General features: G+C 34.9%; 2 protein-coding genes across 7 annotated transcripts in view; both read right to left on the bottom strand.

The window, feature by feature from the left end:
• Positions 1-4,008, bottom strand: part of SLC15A2 (solute carrier family 15 member 2) — a 35,112-nt gene extending 31,104 nt beyond the window's left edge. For 2 of the 3 annotated variants that reach the window (XM_053903432.1, XM_053903431.1), the window contains exons 1-3: positions 3,830-4,008; positions 1,714-1,801; positions 978-1,119 (exon numbers count right to left, since the gene is read on the bottom strand). In XM_053903432.1, the coding sequence (XP_053759407.1) occupies positions 978-1,119; positions 1,714-1,801; positions 3,830-3,967 (368 nt within the window). In that variant the 5' untranslated portion in view covers positions 3,968-4,008. The remainder of the gene's footprint in view (positions 1-977; positions 1,120-1,713; positions 1,802-3,829) is intronic. The other variant, XM_053903430.1, reaches the window with a different exon arrangement.
• A 5,158-nt stretch (positions 4,009-9,166) lies between these two features.
• The window catches only part of EAF2 (ELL associated factor 2), a 38,802-nt gene continuing 32,622 nt past the window's right edge, over positions 9,167-15,346 (bottom strand). For 3 of the 4 annotated variants that reach the window (XM_019448535.2, XM_019448534.2, XM_019448536.2), the window contains one exon: positions 11,523-12,886. In XM_019448535.2, coding sequence (XP_019304080.1) covers positions 12,840-12,886 — 47 coding nt within the window. In that variant the 3' untranslated portion in view covers positions 11,523-12,839. Of the gene's footprint in view, positions 10,223-11,522; positions 12,887-15,346 lie in introns of those variants that run through there. The other variant, XM_053903429.1, reaches the window with a different exon arrangement.

Genomic DNA, 15,346 nt, shown 5'->3' with positions numbered 1-15,346 from the left:
AAATATCCTGAAAAAATATTCCATTGTGAAATAAGTTTGGGAATTACTACATACCATAACACAGCGTAACATAATCACTACATAACATAACATAACATAACAATTTCTTGTTAATTGTACAGTGTGTATTAGCATGTTAAAGGCTATAAGAAGTCATGCAGTAAAGAAATCTTTTTAACTTTGTTCAGCCTAGCATTTTCCAAACTTATTTGACTATGAGAGCTTTATCTTCCTATATTATACTCATTGTATCCTATCAACCTATTTCAACAAAATGCTCTTTGAGAAATACTAATTAAGACAAATCCATAGATGACAAAGCCATAGAAAATAAGTTGGGAATGGATAGCCAAGATCCATTCATTTCTAGCCTATGAGGATAATGTTGTAGGGGAAACTATAACATCCCATACATGTCTCTTGGTGCTATTTTCAGAGACTTAAAAAGTGCAGAACTGAATAGACCATCAGCGTAATTCATGAATATATTATATTCTTAAGAAACAAACCACAGAAAGAGTTTAGAGAAAAGAAACAGTAAAACAGCTAAAAAGGGGGACTCATAAGAATATACTAAAGGAGTTGGGATGATTCGCTCTGGAGAAGAGATGGAGAGTATATGAAGTAACTACACTGAGGTCTCTAAAATTATAAATTTTCTGGTGGGTAGCAATCTTTATCATCCCTGAGATTATAACAAGAATTGGTCTTAAACTGTAGAATGGGAGATTAAAATTAGATTTAAGAAAAATAAAAATAAAAAAATTCCTGATTGAAAAGGATGCAAAAAAAAAAAAAAAAAGGAAGAAAACTGATAATGAAGAGAGATAGTCTTTCTGTGTTGTCAATCTTAAAGAGATACATATTTGTCATGGATGACACAAGTATATTTTTGCTTGGAAGCAAGCAGCAAGAAGTGGAAAAATCTCTGCACAATTAATCTGCAATGTGGGGATGTGACCGCCCATCTTCCTTACTTGAATTTTCCCAGCCATGAGTCAGCAATGGCTGCTCCCAGGATGGGAGTGAAATAACAGAGGCTGCTGAAGGCATGGTATATAGATGTGGAGGTGTCTTCATTCCAGTGCAGGAAATACAGGAAATACAGGGTCAGCACAGCTGAGGTGAAAAGGGATAAAGAAAACAAGACAGATACATTAAAATGATTCATGGAGAAGTATATTTCAGCTCTGGTCTTTGAAGGTGATCTTGACCTTCAACACTACTATCAGTGAAGTGACTGAGGAGTGACTGTCAGGCAATAGAAGCAGGGACCATGGACATTGTGGGAGTGAATGAGGCTATGCTTAGTGTACAAATGTGGTATTTCTCCCTTAAGTCCATGTACATACATAGCATTTAAGCCAATCCCAAAGATGCTTCCAATGTCACGGCCTTCTCCTTCTCAACAATAGACCTGAGAGACAGGTCTGTTCATAGACCTGAGAAACATGTATGAAAACAGAAGGAAGTTTTCACACTTATATTCTTACAGACTGTTTTCTGGTATCTGTAAGGCCTTTCTGTTCTTGGCTTGTCACTAGGTGAAATCCCATGCAGTATTTATTGGCAATGTTTGCCAGAGGAAAAGATCAATATGGATAAAGGTAGAAAGTGTGGATAAGGGAAATAAGTACATAAAGAAGACCACGTGTTTCCCAACATGGGGTGAGGGTGAGTGGAGAAGAGAAAGAATTTGGGACACAAAATTACCTTTCATGCCATAATAGGAAAAACGCTCACAGAATTCATTCACCACAATGAAGGCAATGCTCAGTGGATAGTTGGAGCCACAAATTTTCTATGAAATAAAAAGGCAGTAGTTCAAGCATGAGCTTTTCCCCTCTATTTAATCACTAGATTGCTCTATGACACACAATTTCATTTACTTGAAATCATCATGATAGGTAACGTGAAGCAAAGGCCCCTACTCTTCATGAAACAGCTATTATCACACTAAAAAGTACTTGTATTGCTGACTTAGGAGTAATAGAAGCTATTTTGAATATTACTTTGTTCCTCATTCATTTAACATGGAACTGCTCAGACATTCCTTGACCCTACATACCAGGACCTCCCATCTACCTACAAGCAACTGAAAAGCCTGGGGCTCTGAGTAGGAGAATAATCATACTTATTTCTAAGAGCAGAACAAAGAATTAGCCTATAGAGCACTTGACATCCAAGCAGTTACATTTAAATGGGTACTTTTCTTAAAGTTTATTTATTTATTTTGAGAGAGAGAGCACGAGTAGGGGAGGAGCAGAGAGGAGAGAGAGAGAATCCTAAGCAGACTCTGTGCTGCCAGTGGTATTTCTCCCAACATGGGGCTTGAACTCATGAAACTGAGATCATGACCTGAGCTGAAACCAAGAATTGAATGCTTAACCAACTGAGCCATCCAGGCGCCCCCGAAGCAGTTACTTTTAGAGGTCAATAACCTCCTTAGTTCTACTGTTTGAACTAACCTCTCTTGTTCCCACCTTCCCTGTTCATGATACCAGGAGGATCCTGGCAATATGATGGCTTACCATTCAGAGCCTGGTGGAACCAGGCTCAGAGTCCAGCTAGATTCCTAAAGGTAAGCTGATTGATCACCTTGAACTTAGAGAGTTCTTAAATCTTATAACATTAAATGTCCACTCTTCCTATGAAAGTCATTCTATAACATTTTCTTGCTAATCCTATTGGACATTAAAAGGACTATATGCTGTATCAGTCAGTATATAAGGAATGTCATGTTTAATTTCAAATCCCTACCCAGTATGATTGCCCAACTTACATGAGGTGGGGAGGGAGATATCTGTACTTTGGACAGTCAAATCTCATCATGAAATTTATATTGCCTCTTATTTCATAAGAAATAACATGCATCTTTGTAAGCAGCCTTAAATTTTCTGGGACCAGAAGAGATATAACTAAATAAATAGATGAAGTAATAAATTAATGTTTTCATTTTTTTTACCTATATAGATGGATATAAACAACCCTCCTAAATATTAATATATATTAATATATTAACTTGCTAAAAAGCTTCTTACTTTCCCATCTCACAGCTTGAGAATTATACAACCTAGAGTTTAGTTAATACACTTTACTGGCTATGTAATACCGTCACTGGCTGTGTTAACATATTAACTCTGGACATACTACTATACCTGTTTTTATATTTACTTTCATTATTCCAAAGAAATAGGAATACTACCACCTCTTGGCACATAGTGAGAACTAACTAAATATTGGCTACTATTACTATATCCTCTCCACTTACAGGATTTTGATATGAAGGTTGAATGAGATAACGAATTTGGAAGTGTTTCCCAAGTATATAATGCAAACATTATTACTTCTTTGTTTCTCTGTCCTGTTTCCACTGTAAACAGGCACACATAATAACAGACACTGCATCTATTCTAAAACTTTCCTTGGTGTCCAGCATAAGACTCTGAATCCAGGGGGAACGAAGGGCTGAGTTTTTATACTGGTAAAGAAAGAACAATTACACACAGTTCTCCAGGCAAGAATGCTTGCCAAGTTTCCCTGGATATTCAAATTGCTTCTTTTTTCACCCCAGAGAAACTCAGAATATACAATGAGATACAGCAAAGTCTTGTATCCCAGCTGAAGAAATCTCACTACCTCTTCCTACTGCTTCTTCTCCTAAGTAAAGAAAACTTCTGGTTAGATTTGGTTTTCAGGTTAATTCTAATTCCAAGTGAGAATAGTTTTTGATACCCTAATACAGCTCAGCCTGACACTCCAGAGGCCAAGAAGAACCAAAAGAGCAAGTCTGTTCCTGTCAGAAGCAGAATTAAATCTGGGGACTCACCGGAGGTGGCTTCTTTGGGAGGCTGAGGGGTTGAGGTGGTACCTCTTCAGTGGAGACAGGTGAAAACAGAGTTTCCTTGGATTCATTTTTCTGGAAGGGATTCATAGCTGGCTCCTTAGTCTCTCTCTCCTCAAGCATTTGGCTTCGGTAGGAAGTTGGGACAGCTGCCAGCCTACTGTGAAAACGGGCACTGGGAGTGGACTAGGTTTAACCCTGTGGGTGTCAGCTTCAGCAGCTGCCTGACCAAAAGCAAAGCACACAGCTATGGGAAAAGAAAGGGTTGGGTCTCAGAGGCTAGTTCAAAATAATGATTAAATAAAAGAGCTTGAGGAAGTAAGAAGAACACATCACAAGATGGGGCAAGACAATGCTGGAGAATTGCAAAAGAGTGCAAAATAGCTAAGAATACCATGCCTCAAGTATAGATTGATTTCAGGATCACAATAGCTGCCATTTATTGAACATCTATTATGGCCAACAATAATATATATGTATTACATATGTATTATATATATAATATCTATCTATCTATCTATCTATCTATCTATCTATCTATCTATCTATATTTTAATTCTTAGTACAATCCCCATTTTATAGGAACTAATGTCCCAACAGGTTGAGTAACTTGTCCAAAGTCGTGTGGTCAGTAAATGGCAGGTCTGGAATTTTAACTGCCATGAGAGATGGGAGATTCATATCAGTAATGCTTATGGACATTATTCAGGAATGGAGGGTATATGGAAATGGAAATGTAGGAATATAGGGGAATTGAAATGTACTGAAGAGAGAAAGTAATCACGAAATTGAATTTGGAAATATAGAAAAGATGTTGATTTTGGTTTTCAACATAATAAAGTTCAACTAGAACTATCCTATAAACAGTTAAAGAGGTGGAGCTAACGAAAATCAGAGAAAAGGGTTGGTGATGTACATTTGGAAATCACTCTTCTTCGCTAAATTCAGCCCTTGTGTTTTCATCACTTCAGGATGAATCCATCATTTTATGAATAAAGGAAATCCAATCTGAGCAAAAATTATGAACTGGTCACTTTCTAGATATGATTGCAATCACGATTTTCATCAATACTTAGTGATGATGACAGATGTATTTTATACAGTAAGTCAATGGGGAACAAAAATGTATGATGCCCTTCCAGTTGTTAGTGAAAAGATAAAAGAAAACTGAGAGAGCTATAAGAAAAATGAGGATAAAACTAACAAGGAGGTCAGAAAACAGGAGAATTAATTATTTTATTTGAGAATATGAGAACCTAGAACTCTATGTCTTGCGGAATTCTTACATTACCTCTATTAGTAATTTGTTGACAAATAAAGCCAGAATAAACTCTACCCTTCCCTCTCTAAACTCTACCTCAGACTTTGACCATGTCTTCTCAGCTTCTATCATACTCCGCATCGCCCTTCTTTCCCACCAACCTTTACCCAGAGTTCAGCTTCATTTTGGACTGTGGCATTAATGATTAAGCTGTAGTTGTTCTTTCAAAAAGTATTGCTTTTCCTGACCTAGGTTGGTTATAACTCTGGATGCAAAACAGTCATAAGTTACTAGTCAAGTTAACCTTAAGATGTCTTGAAGATCTGATTATATCAATGGCTCCCCCTGCTCCAGCCATATACCTCTAAGAATAGCATTTGATCTGGCAGAGCACCTAGAGATGTAATGCACCTGTAGATGCAATGCTCTGATTTATTTGTGCTCTTAGGTACTCCAAATACCAAACTTCAGAGTATTGGCATTGGTTTTCTGATACTTCTTTCTTTTTAATGTTTATTTATTTATTTTCAGAGAGAGCCAGCAGGGGAGGGGCAGAGTGAGAGGGAAGGAAAGAAAGAATCCCAAGCAGGCTCTGCGCTGACAGCGCAGAGCCCGATGTAGGGCTCAAACTCATGAACTGTGAGATCTTGACCTGAACTGAAATCAAGAGTCGGACACTTAACTGACTGAGCCACCCAGGCACCCCTGATTCTCCTTCTTCTCCTCCTCCTCCTCCTCCTTCTTCTTCTCCTTCTTCTTCTTGTCGTCGTCGTCTTCTTCTTCTTCTTCTTCCTCTTCTTCCTCTTCTTCCCCCTCTTCCCCCTCTTCCCCCTCTTCCCCTTCTTCCTCTTCTTCCCCTTCTCCTCCTCCTCCTCCTCCTTCTTCTTCTTTAGATGAAATTCTTTTTTTGATTATGGCAATACAATGCTAAGATTCATAAAATCAAATAATATCACAGATGGAAGGAATCTTAATCTTGTCCTATGTAAACTAAACTTCCCTGATGGTGAGAGTGATGTTGGGTAATTCATTCATATGTATATTTTTTCATTCATATATATAATGTTTCTATATATATCAGAACAATTCATATGTATATATGTATGCATGTGTACACACACACACACACACACACACAGATTTGCAGGCCTTTTTCTTGAAAATTCTTTTTCAATAGATTTGAGTAGGGATTGAAGAACCTCTGTTTTTAATAAGCACCTCTAATAATTCTTATGACAGGAATTTAGGGAACACTGGTTTGAAATCCCTCTCCCAGCCTAGCTTACAGAATATTATGAAAGAACTCAGAAGGGACAGAACAAGGACTAGAACTCTAGCTTCCTGTGGCCTATTCTAGAGCCATATATTGATCATATATCAAGATGTCTCATTTTTGCTAAGTTGAAATCAGACAGACGAATAAAAAGAAAAAAACCAAAGAGAAAGCAATTCCTGAATAGAAATCAGCACAAACTCTTCGGACACAAAAGAGATAATGGCAGTGGAAGAATCTGAAATGTCAGTGATAAGAGTGAAAAATATTTTGGGTCTCAGTGATTATGACAGCAGTGATATTTTACACTCATATTTAGAAAGGAGACTGAAGCTGTAAAATAATAAATACTAATATAGTCAGAGAGAGGAGACAAATATGAAATTACAAGAGAACGTGTTAAACAAGGTGTATGAATATAGAGTCAGTACACAGAAATAAATCGTACTTAAATATCAGCAAAAACAAATGGAAAAGGGAATTTAAAAAGTGATATCAGCTATAATTGCATAAAAATACCTAGGAATAAATCTAATGAAAATGTCCAAGACCTCAACGTTAAACACTATAGATCGCTATTGAAAGAAATTAAAGAAGATCTAAATATGTATTTAGATGTATTTAGATTTATGTATGAAGACACATACAATGCTCATGACTTAGAAAGTTCATGTTATACAGATGTCAATATTCCAAATCAACCTATTGTTTCAATACAAAATCCCAATAGGTTTTGTGAGTGTAGAACATGACAAGTTCATTTAAAAAATTTATAGAGGGATGCAAAAAGCCAAGAAGAGCAAAGGCAGTCTTGACGAATAGCAGTGGAGGACTTGCGCTACCCAATATAAGACCTGTTATAAAACTATAATAATTATACCACCGTGGAATCAACACCAAGCTAGGTAAGGCAACAATGGAACAAACAGAATTCAGAAGACATACACGTGTGCTGAGATATCATTAATGACAAAGATGACACTGCGGTGCAGTGGAGGAAATGGTTTTCAATAAATAAACACAATCTGGATATCCATATGGAAAAAATTAATTGTAACCCTTATCTTACACCATAGGTAAAAAACAATTCTATATAGATTGTGGATCTGCTTTTTAAAAATAAAGCTTTTAGAGGAAAACATAGGAGAACATCTCTGTGTTCTCTGTGGGATGTTCTCTGTGGCATATGCCAAGATTTCTTAAATAAGACATAAAAATACATTACCATAAAAGAAAAAAAATTGATATGTTGGACAGTATTAAAATTAAGAAGTTTTGTTCACCAAAATACGCATTAAGAGTGAAAATTCAACTCATAGAGTGCAAGAAAATATTCATATTACATATATCTGTCAAAGGATTTGTGTCCAGGCTATATAAATAACTCCAAAAATCACTAACAAAAAGATGCATATCCAGGTTGTTTTGAGTTTCCTATTTTTAATAATACTGTCATGATAACCTTTTATGTAAGTCAAATATATCTAAAGGATAAATATCTAGAAGTGAGATTGCTAAAAATGTATGTTTTTATAATTTTTAGAACTGCCTATCCATTTCCTTTGCTCATTTTCTTAGCGAGTTGTTTTACCCCTTCTTGTAAGTTTATAAAATCTATATATATTGGTATTAATGGTCTGCCATTAATATTACAATAATATTATTATGCATTGCAAATATTTTTTCTATTGATCTTGTTTTTTGGACTTTTAAAATTAAGTATAACCTAAAATGCACAAATCTTAAGTGTAAAACTCCATTTTTTTACATTACACAAATGTAACTTTTTTTACACTACACAACCATCACCCACTTAATATAAAATATGTATATGTATTTCTAGCACCTCAGTGCTAGAATAATACTTGCTGCTTTCCTTCTGTCTCCCAGCCAAACTCTCCTTCCCCAAAGTAATCACTATTCTGACTTATCACCATAGATTTGTTTTGTCAGTTTTGAATTTCACATAGATGGAGTAATACTATTTGTATTCTTTGTGTTTGACTGTGAGACTCGTCTATTTCTTTGTCTGTGACAAGTTTTTTTTTTCCTATTGTTCAGTAGAATTCACTGTACAAATATGCCACCGTTCATTTCCTTCTTCTTGTGTTGATGGACATTTGAGTTGTTCCCAGTTTTTAGGTTGTTTATTGTCAAGTTTGTTTAAACTAGGAACTGTGTTTCCAAGAATCATATTCTTTAGATGGGTCTAGGCCAGAAAGACCTGAGTGAGATTTGGAAAGTGGAAGTGAAGCAGTATGTTTTACTCAGAAAAGTCCAAGACTGGGCAGAGTTCATAAGTCAAACATTTTGAATCACTAAGGCTTTGTCCTTTGCTGATGGATCTGTATGTATGGGGAAGTGTGTCCAAAGTTCAGGCTGTTTTCAAGTCTTTCCAGATTTTGCTTTTCATCAGGCCCTTTTCAGTGTCTTATGCACATGTACATAGCCCTAGGGTTAGTCAGGAGTGTGTGAATAGCTTGGTGCATGCACATAGCCTATTCTCAAATGTCATTGCCCTAATTAGGATTACAACCTCAGGCTAGTAGGGCTAAGCTCTTGGCTCTTCTCCACTGGCCAGCATCTGCGAGGTCACTTCCTCATAAAATGTTGCAGGGCATGAATGTCCCCTACTCCCACAAACTGAGTGAGTCCCCTTCATGAGGGCAGGGTGGGTAGGAGAGCTATCAACCTTCTTAGAATATTGTTATGATGTTTTTTTTTCCATTCTTCTTTTTTTTTTTTGTCTTTCTCTGATTTATTTCACTTAATACACTCAAGGCCCATCCATGTTGCTACAAATGGCAAGATTTCATTCTTTATTTGTGGCTCAGTAGTAGTCCATTATGTATGTGTACATCTTCTTTAATCATTCATCCATCAATGAACACTTAGGTGTTTTCATATCTTGGCTATTATAAATAATGATGCAATGAATTGTTTTTTCCATTCTTGAGTTCTTAATTTTGACCCATCTCTTAACAAATTGGAAAGTATAGGAATTATATGTGAATGATATAATTCGCAAATTCTGGCATGTCTAAGAATGCTTTCTTACCAAATTATGGATGGCATTTAATGCATAAACTATTTATAGGTCACACTCATATCCTTGTGCAGGTGCAGCTTTCCTAACTTTAGTGTTTTAGCATAGTATTATGGAATGGTTCAAACCCATTGATTTTTGTTCCTTTGTAGCCAACTTACTTTTCCTACTTGCATGCTTATATCATCATCATTTTCATCAAACCATTCAGAACAGGTAAAGTAACAGGACATGTCCTTATGTCAACTAACCTTATAGTAGTATTAATTTCATAATATATATGTGTATCAAATCATCACATTGTACACCTTAAACTTATCAATGTTATATGTCAATTATATCAATGAAGATGGGGAAAAGATATTTACTTGGCTTCATGTCAGGATCATCAGATGATTCTGACAGAAAACCTCATATCTGAGAATCTGTCTCATCCATAGCTCCCTGCATTTCAATGTCTGAAAACACATCCAATGAGGAGGTATGGAGGCATGGGAGATATTATTTCATTCCTCTTTAAACTACGGTAAAACCTTGGATTGTGAGTAACTTGTTCTGCAAGTGTTCCGCAAGATGAGCAAACATTTCTAATAAATTTTAACTTGGTAAACAAGAGATGTCTTCCAATATGAGTAGTACATGATGTAAAATGTCACATGATCACAACCAAGCCAATGGTTCTTCTCTTTCTCTTGCTGCGGGATTGTGGGTGATCATCAATGCAATATCACATTTCTGTGAAATCCTCAAAAGGAGGCAAAAGCAAGTACTTGTCATTGGATAGGTTCCCTGTTAAAGCTGTATGAAAAGAAAACGATTCCATTGAGCCAATAGATAGCAGTGATTCTGTCAGTGATAGTCAAATTCATCCTATACAATAACCCTCCTCTCTTTTGTCTCCCTCACACCAGCCATGAAGGTTTTCGAAAGTAAGTGCAGGTTAATTTGTTTATTTTTCTGTATATTTTATATTTTCTTTATTATTTTGTATTACAGTATTGTAATAATTTTTATATGATTAGTTTGGGTTGTGTAACGAATCATCTGAGTTTCCATTATTCTTATGGGGAAATTCACTTTGATATGCAAATGCTTTGGATTATAAGCATGTTTCCAGAATTAATTATGCTTGCAAACCAAGGTTTTATTGTACTTATATTTATCCTTAAAGGGTATAGAGAATGATACTCTAGGTATTCACACTATAAAAAAAAAAGTCTTTAAGAACGTGTTTCATTTACAGGGGAAATAATAGGGGGAAGAGAGGATGAGCTGTTTTGAATGCAAGAGGTATAGTTTGAGAACATACTGTTAATGTAGCCAGCATTATCAGCTCATACCACCATGTACTCATTTCTGATAGAGTAAACACTAGTCAAAGAAATCTCAGCATAACGACTTTCAGCAAAAACCATTATAATTTGTATTCCTATGTTAGAATGATATGCTTGTTTTACTAGCTACTTTAAATATTCCAGCTTGTTTTATTTTTTTTCAAGTTTTTATTTAAATTCTAGTTAGTTAATATACATGGTAAACTTTGTTTCAGGTGTAGAATTAGTGATTCATCACTTACATACAATACCCAGTGCTCATCACAAGTCACTCTCTAATGCTCATCTCCCATTTAGCCCAGCCTGCACCTCCCTCCCTCCATCAACCCTCAGTTTGTTCATTATAGTTAAGAGTCTTTTATAGTTTACCTCTCTCTCTCTCTCTCTCTTTTCTTTTCCTGTATGTTCATCTGTTTTGTTTCTTAAATTCCACATATGAGTGAAATTATACGGTATTTGTCTTTCTCTGACTGACTTTCTTCATTTAGCATAATACACTCGAGCTCCATCCACATCGTTGCAAATGGCAAGATTTCACTCTTTCTGATGGCTGAGTAATATTCTTTGAGCTTGCTTTAGTTAAGTAATAAATGATACAGCTGTGTTTCTCAGATAAGTATTGATGAATAAAAAAGATATAAAAATGAATATACAAATAGATTAGCTGAAGAGAGAAGAAGGGAGAGAGAGAGAAGAAAGTAGGAGAGATTAAAACCAAAACATAAGTATTTAAAAAAAAAAAATAAACTACGAAATTCCTATGGTAAGAGGTAATTATGAAAAAATTTTATTCAACTTGAATTGCCAAAACTTGGAAGCAAGGAAAATTCTTCCAGTAGGTTGGTGAATAAGTAAACTTTGATACATCCAGACAATATAATGTTTACTCAGTACTAAAAGGAAATGAACTATCAAGCCATGAAAAAGATATGGAGGAAACTTAAATGGATATTTAAGTGAAAGAAGTCAATCTGAAAAGGCAGCATACTGTATGATTCTAACTATAGGACATGCTGGAAAAGGCAAAACTTAGGGGACAGTAAAAAGATCAGTGGCTGCCAGGGGTTGGGGGTGGGGGAGAAATAAATGAACAGGAAGAGTGCAGGATTTTTAGGGCAGCGAAATGATTTTGTATACTACTACAATGTGGATACATATCACTATACATCTGTAAAACCCATAGAATGTACAATGCAGAGTGAACTCTAATGCAAACTATAGACTTGGGGTGATGATGTGTCAATGTAAGATTCATCAATTGTAAAAACATACCATTCTGGTGCAGGATGTTTATAGTGGGGGAGGTTGGGGAACAGGGAGTATATGAGAATTCTCTGTACTTTCTGCTCAATTTTGCTATGAACCTAAAACTTCTCTAAAAAGTGAAGTTTAATTAAAAAAAAAAACTTAAAAAAAGAAAAAAAGAAAAAAAGAAAAAAAAAGAACTTGCTATGGTCATTGGCTTTCAACTATAATATTTATCATTTCCCCCAAATTCAAAAATACTACAGATGTAAGTAATATTTATCTACTTAACACTTAACTGCTTATTTTTCTCTCAAAAGCAAAATTAAAAAAATATTATGAGATACAAACACAGTTTCATTAAAACAATTATCTAGCTTTACTTTTATTCTAAATTATAGCTTAATTTTGTTAAGAATTTAAATATTTTCAACCAAAATCTAAGGATTATCATATATAAAAGGCTCAGAGATACAATTAAAACCATTATAAATAAATTGTTTTGACATTTCACAATTGGAGACAGCAGTGTGATAAAACAGAGCATTGAACTTGAACTCTAGAACACCTGATCTGCCACTTGTTAACTAACAATATGTGGGCAAATTACCTAAATTCTGTTTTCTCATCTGTAAAACCTTGGAAATGGAATGCACATGAAAATGCTAGTACTCGGAAAAGGTCAAAAATATCATATCAACTGAAAATTCTGAATCAAATTTAATTTCTTTTATCATCAAAAGTTAAGATACATTTTCTTCAGTCTTAGGAATTTTTACTCTTAATATAAATTATCCCACGTCTTACAAATTTTATATATATAGCTGAAAGTTTCTTCAGTCATCACTGTCACTTCCTGATTCACTCAGCTGCAAATCATTTCCTAAAATAAAAAAAATAGCAAAACTGTAGTAATTATTTAATATTTTCATATTTAATATATTTATTTTTGGATGAACATAAATATTACACAAAATGTAACACCGAGTGATCCCATTCAGTTAGCATTTTGTCATTAATAATCAGATTGCTTATTCTATAATTTAGTCACTTCATTAGTAATTTGAAAAATTAATATTGCTTGTAAAGAAAACACCAATCTTCAGCATAGTTTTAGTATCACCTGGCATCTCTTTTAGTCTTCTTTCACATACCAACACCACTTTTCTTTTTACCCCACTGATTTAATTACATCAGGAAATGAGAAAAAATGTGGTTTAGATCAGCCTACAACATTTTGAAGAGTGAAAAAGTTACATAATTTTTTTACATCAAATTCAGTCAAAACATTAAGTAGTATATTTTAAGAGTAATTCATCATTGGTTCCTTTTATAATTCATCAATGTGCTTACAGTAATGGAATTTATATTCCAGTGGGGGAAACAGACAGTAAACAAACAAATATACAATATGATGTCAAGTAGGGATAAATACTATGAAAAAATGAAGATTAGTGATGGAAGAGTGGTGGAAGGTGCTATTTTAGATATGATAGTTGTTGGCAGGTCTCCTTGAAGGATGACATTTGAACAGAGATCCAAATGTAGAGAGAAGGTCATAAAAATGTGGAAGGAGAGTAGGTACTGTCCAGAAGGTAGGCCTCCTTGAAGCGTGACATTTGAACAGAGATCCAAATGTAGAAAGTCATAAAACTGTGGAAGGAGGGCAGGTACTGTCAAGCCTGAACAGGAAATACAAATATCCTAAGGCAGAAGCATGCTTGTGTTTGCTGACTGCAAGAAGGCCCTGTGGCTGAAGTGGAATGAATGAGGAAGAGAATGATAGGAAATGAGGTCAGGAAGATGTCCAGAAAACCACAGTTTCTAGGTTATGATAAAAACTTTGGGTTTTGGTTGAAATGTAATGGGATTCGTCAGAAAATTTTAAGCAGACAATTGACTTGAACTGTTTTAGATCAGTGAATACACTATAATACACTATAATTGTATCAGAGTTTCTCACGTAAGAAATAATACTGGCTTTGATTCAGGTGGCTCAGGTGGAGGTGGTGCTAGGCAGTCAGGATTAAAATATAAAGATAGAACTTACAGGACTATCAAAAGTATTGGATTTAGGGCATGAGAGAAAGAGAAAAGTGAAGAATGACTCCTGGCATTTCTGATCTAAACAACTGGATGGTGGTATCATTTACTGAGATGAGAAATACCAGAGGAACAAGATTATGTGAAAAAATTACAAGTTCAATTTTCAACATGACACATTTGAGATACCTAGTAAATTTTCAAGTATATATGCTATGGGCAATTGGATATATAAGTCTGACATGGTAGAGGTTGGAGCTGGAAATAAAGATTTGGGAGTCACTGACTGCAGGGGTTTATTTGAAGATATGGAATTGGATAATATTATTTGGGTAGTAAATTACAATGGTTAAAAATATTCTTGTATTTTTAAACTAGTCCAAAATCAACAAAAAGCTGGCATATTTTTAAGTTAATACCCAGTTTAAGAGAAGTGGTTTCTAGGCCATATATAAGTTGTTGCAAGACAGCTCAGTTCACTGCATGAACTCCAGAACTATTACATTATTTGATAAAGAAATCTGCTAAAGCTTCTTTTGTGCATGACCATTTTATAATTTTTAAGGATTAAGTTTCCATTTATTACACAACTATTGTATGGCATAAGAATGTTCAACTTGACACGATCCCCATAGTATGAGTTTCCTAAGTCAAACCCAATGTCCTGAGTTCTACTTCTGTAATAGACTTCATGCTGTATGGGTTATATGCATAGTATCACCGTGCTGTTGAAATATTCAGTTGACTTGAAGGTATCCAGATTAGCCTTTGAACATGACATACTAGTAAAGGAAATACATTTTCAATCAAAATGGTAACTGTGACTTGGAAAAAAGAGTTTACCCATAGCAAATGCATTCAGATTCCTAAGCCAGTGGTTCTCAATGACAGCAATACTGATCCCTTAGAGATGGCACAGAAATTTATTTGAAGTGTTGTTTGGATGATTTGCAGATTGTTAGTGGCATTTAGTGAGAGGGGAATTTAGGAATGCTAAATGTATTACAATGTAGGAACAAGTCTTACACAATAAAGAACTCTACCACATTGTGCAAAGCTTTTCAAAGTCCACTAGTATATTCATGTACCTGGAAGACCAGTTCGTAATTTTAAGGCTGGAACCTAATTTCAGTTTTATAAACTATTCTTTTGCACAGACTTAAAATTTACTGAAATTTAATGAACTATTGTGTAAACTGAAAGAAGACTTTACATTTTTTTAAATGTTACTTTAAATGTTGTAAGTAATGCTGCAAAAACATAGGGTGCACATATCTTTTTGAAATAGTGTTATATCTTT

The sequence above is a fragment of the Panthera pardus genome, unplaced genomic scaffold (genome assembly GCF_024362965.1).
Source record: "Panthera pardus isolate Hobbes unplaced genomic scaffold, ASM2436296v1 HiC_scaffold_16, whole genome shotgun sequence".
Classification (NCBI taxonomy): Eukaryota; Metazoa; Chordata; class Mammalia; order Carnivora; family Felidae; genus Panthera; species Panthera pardus.
The sequence above is the reverse complement of the archived record's forward strand: the minus strand, read 5'-3'. Positions and strand labels throughout refer to the sequence as shown.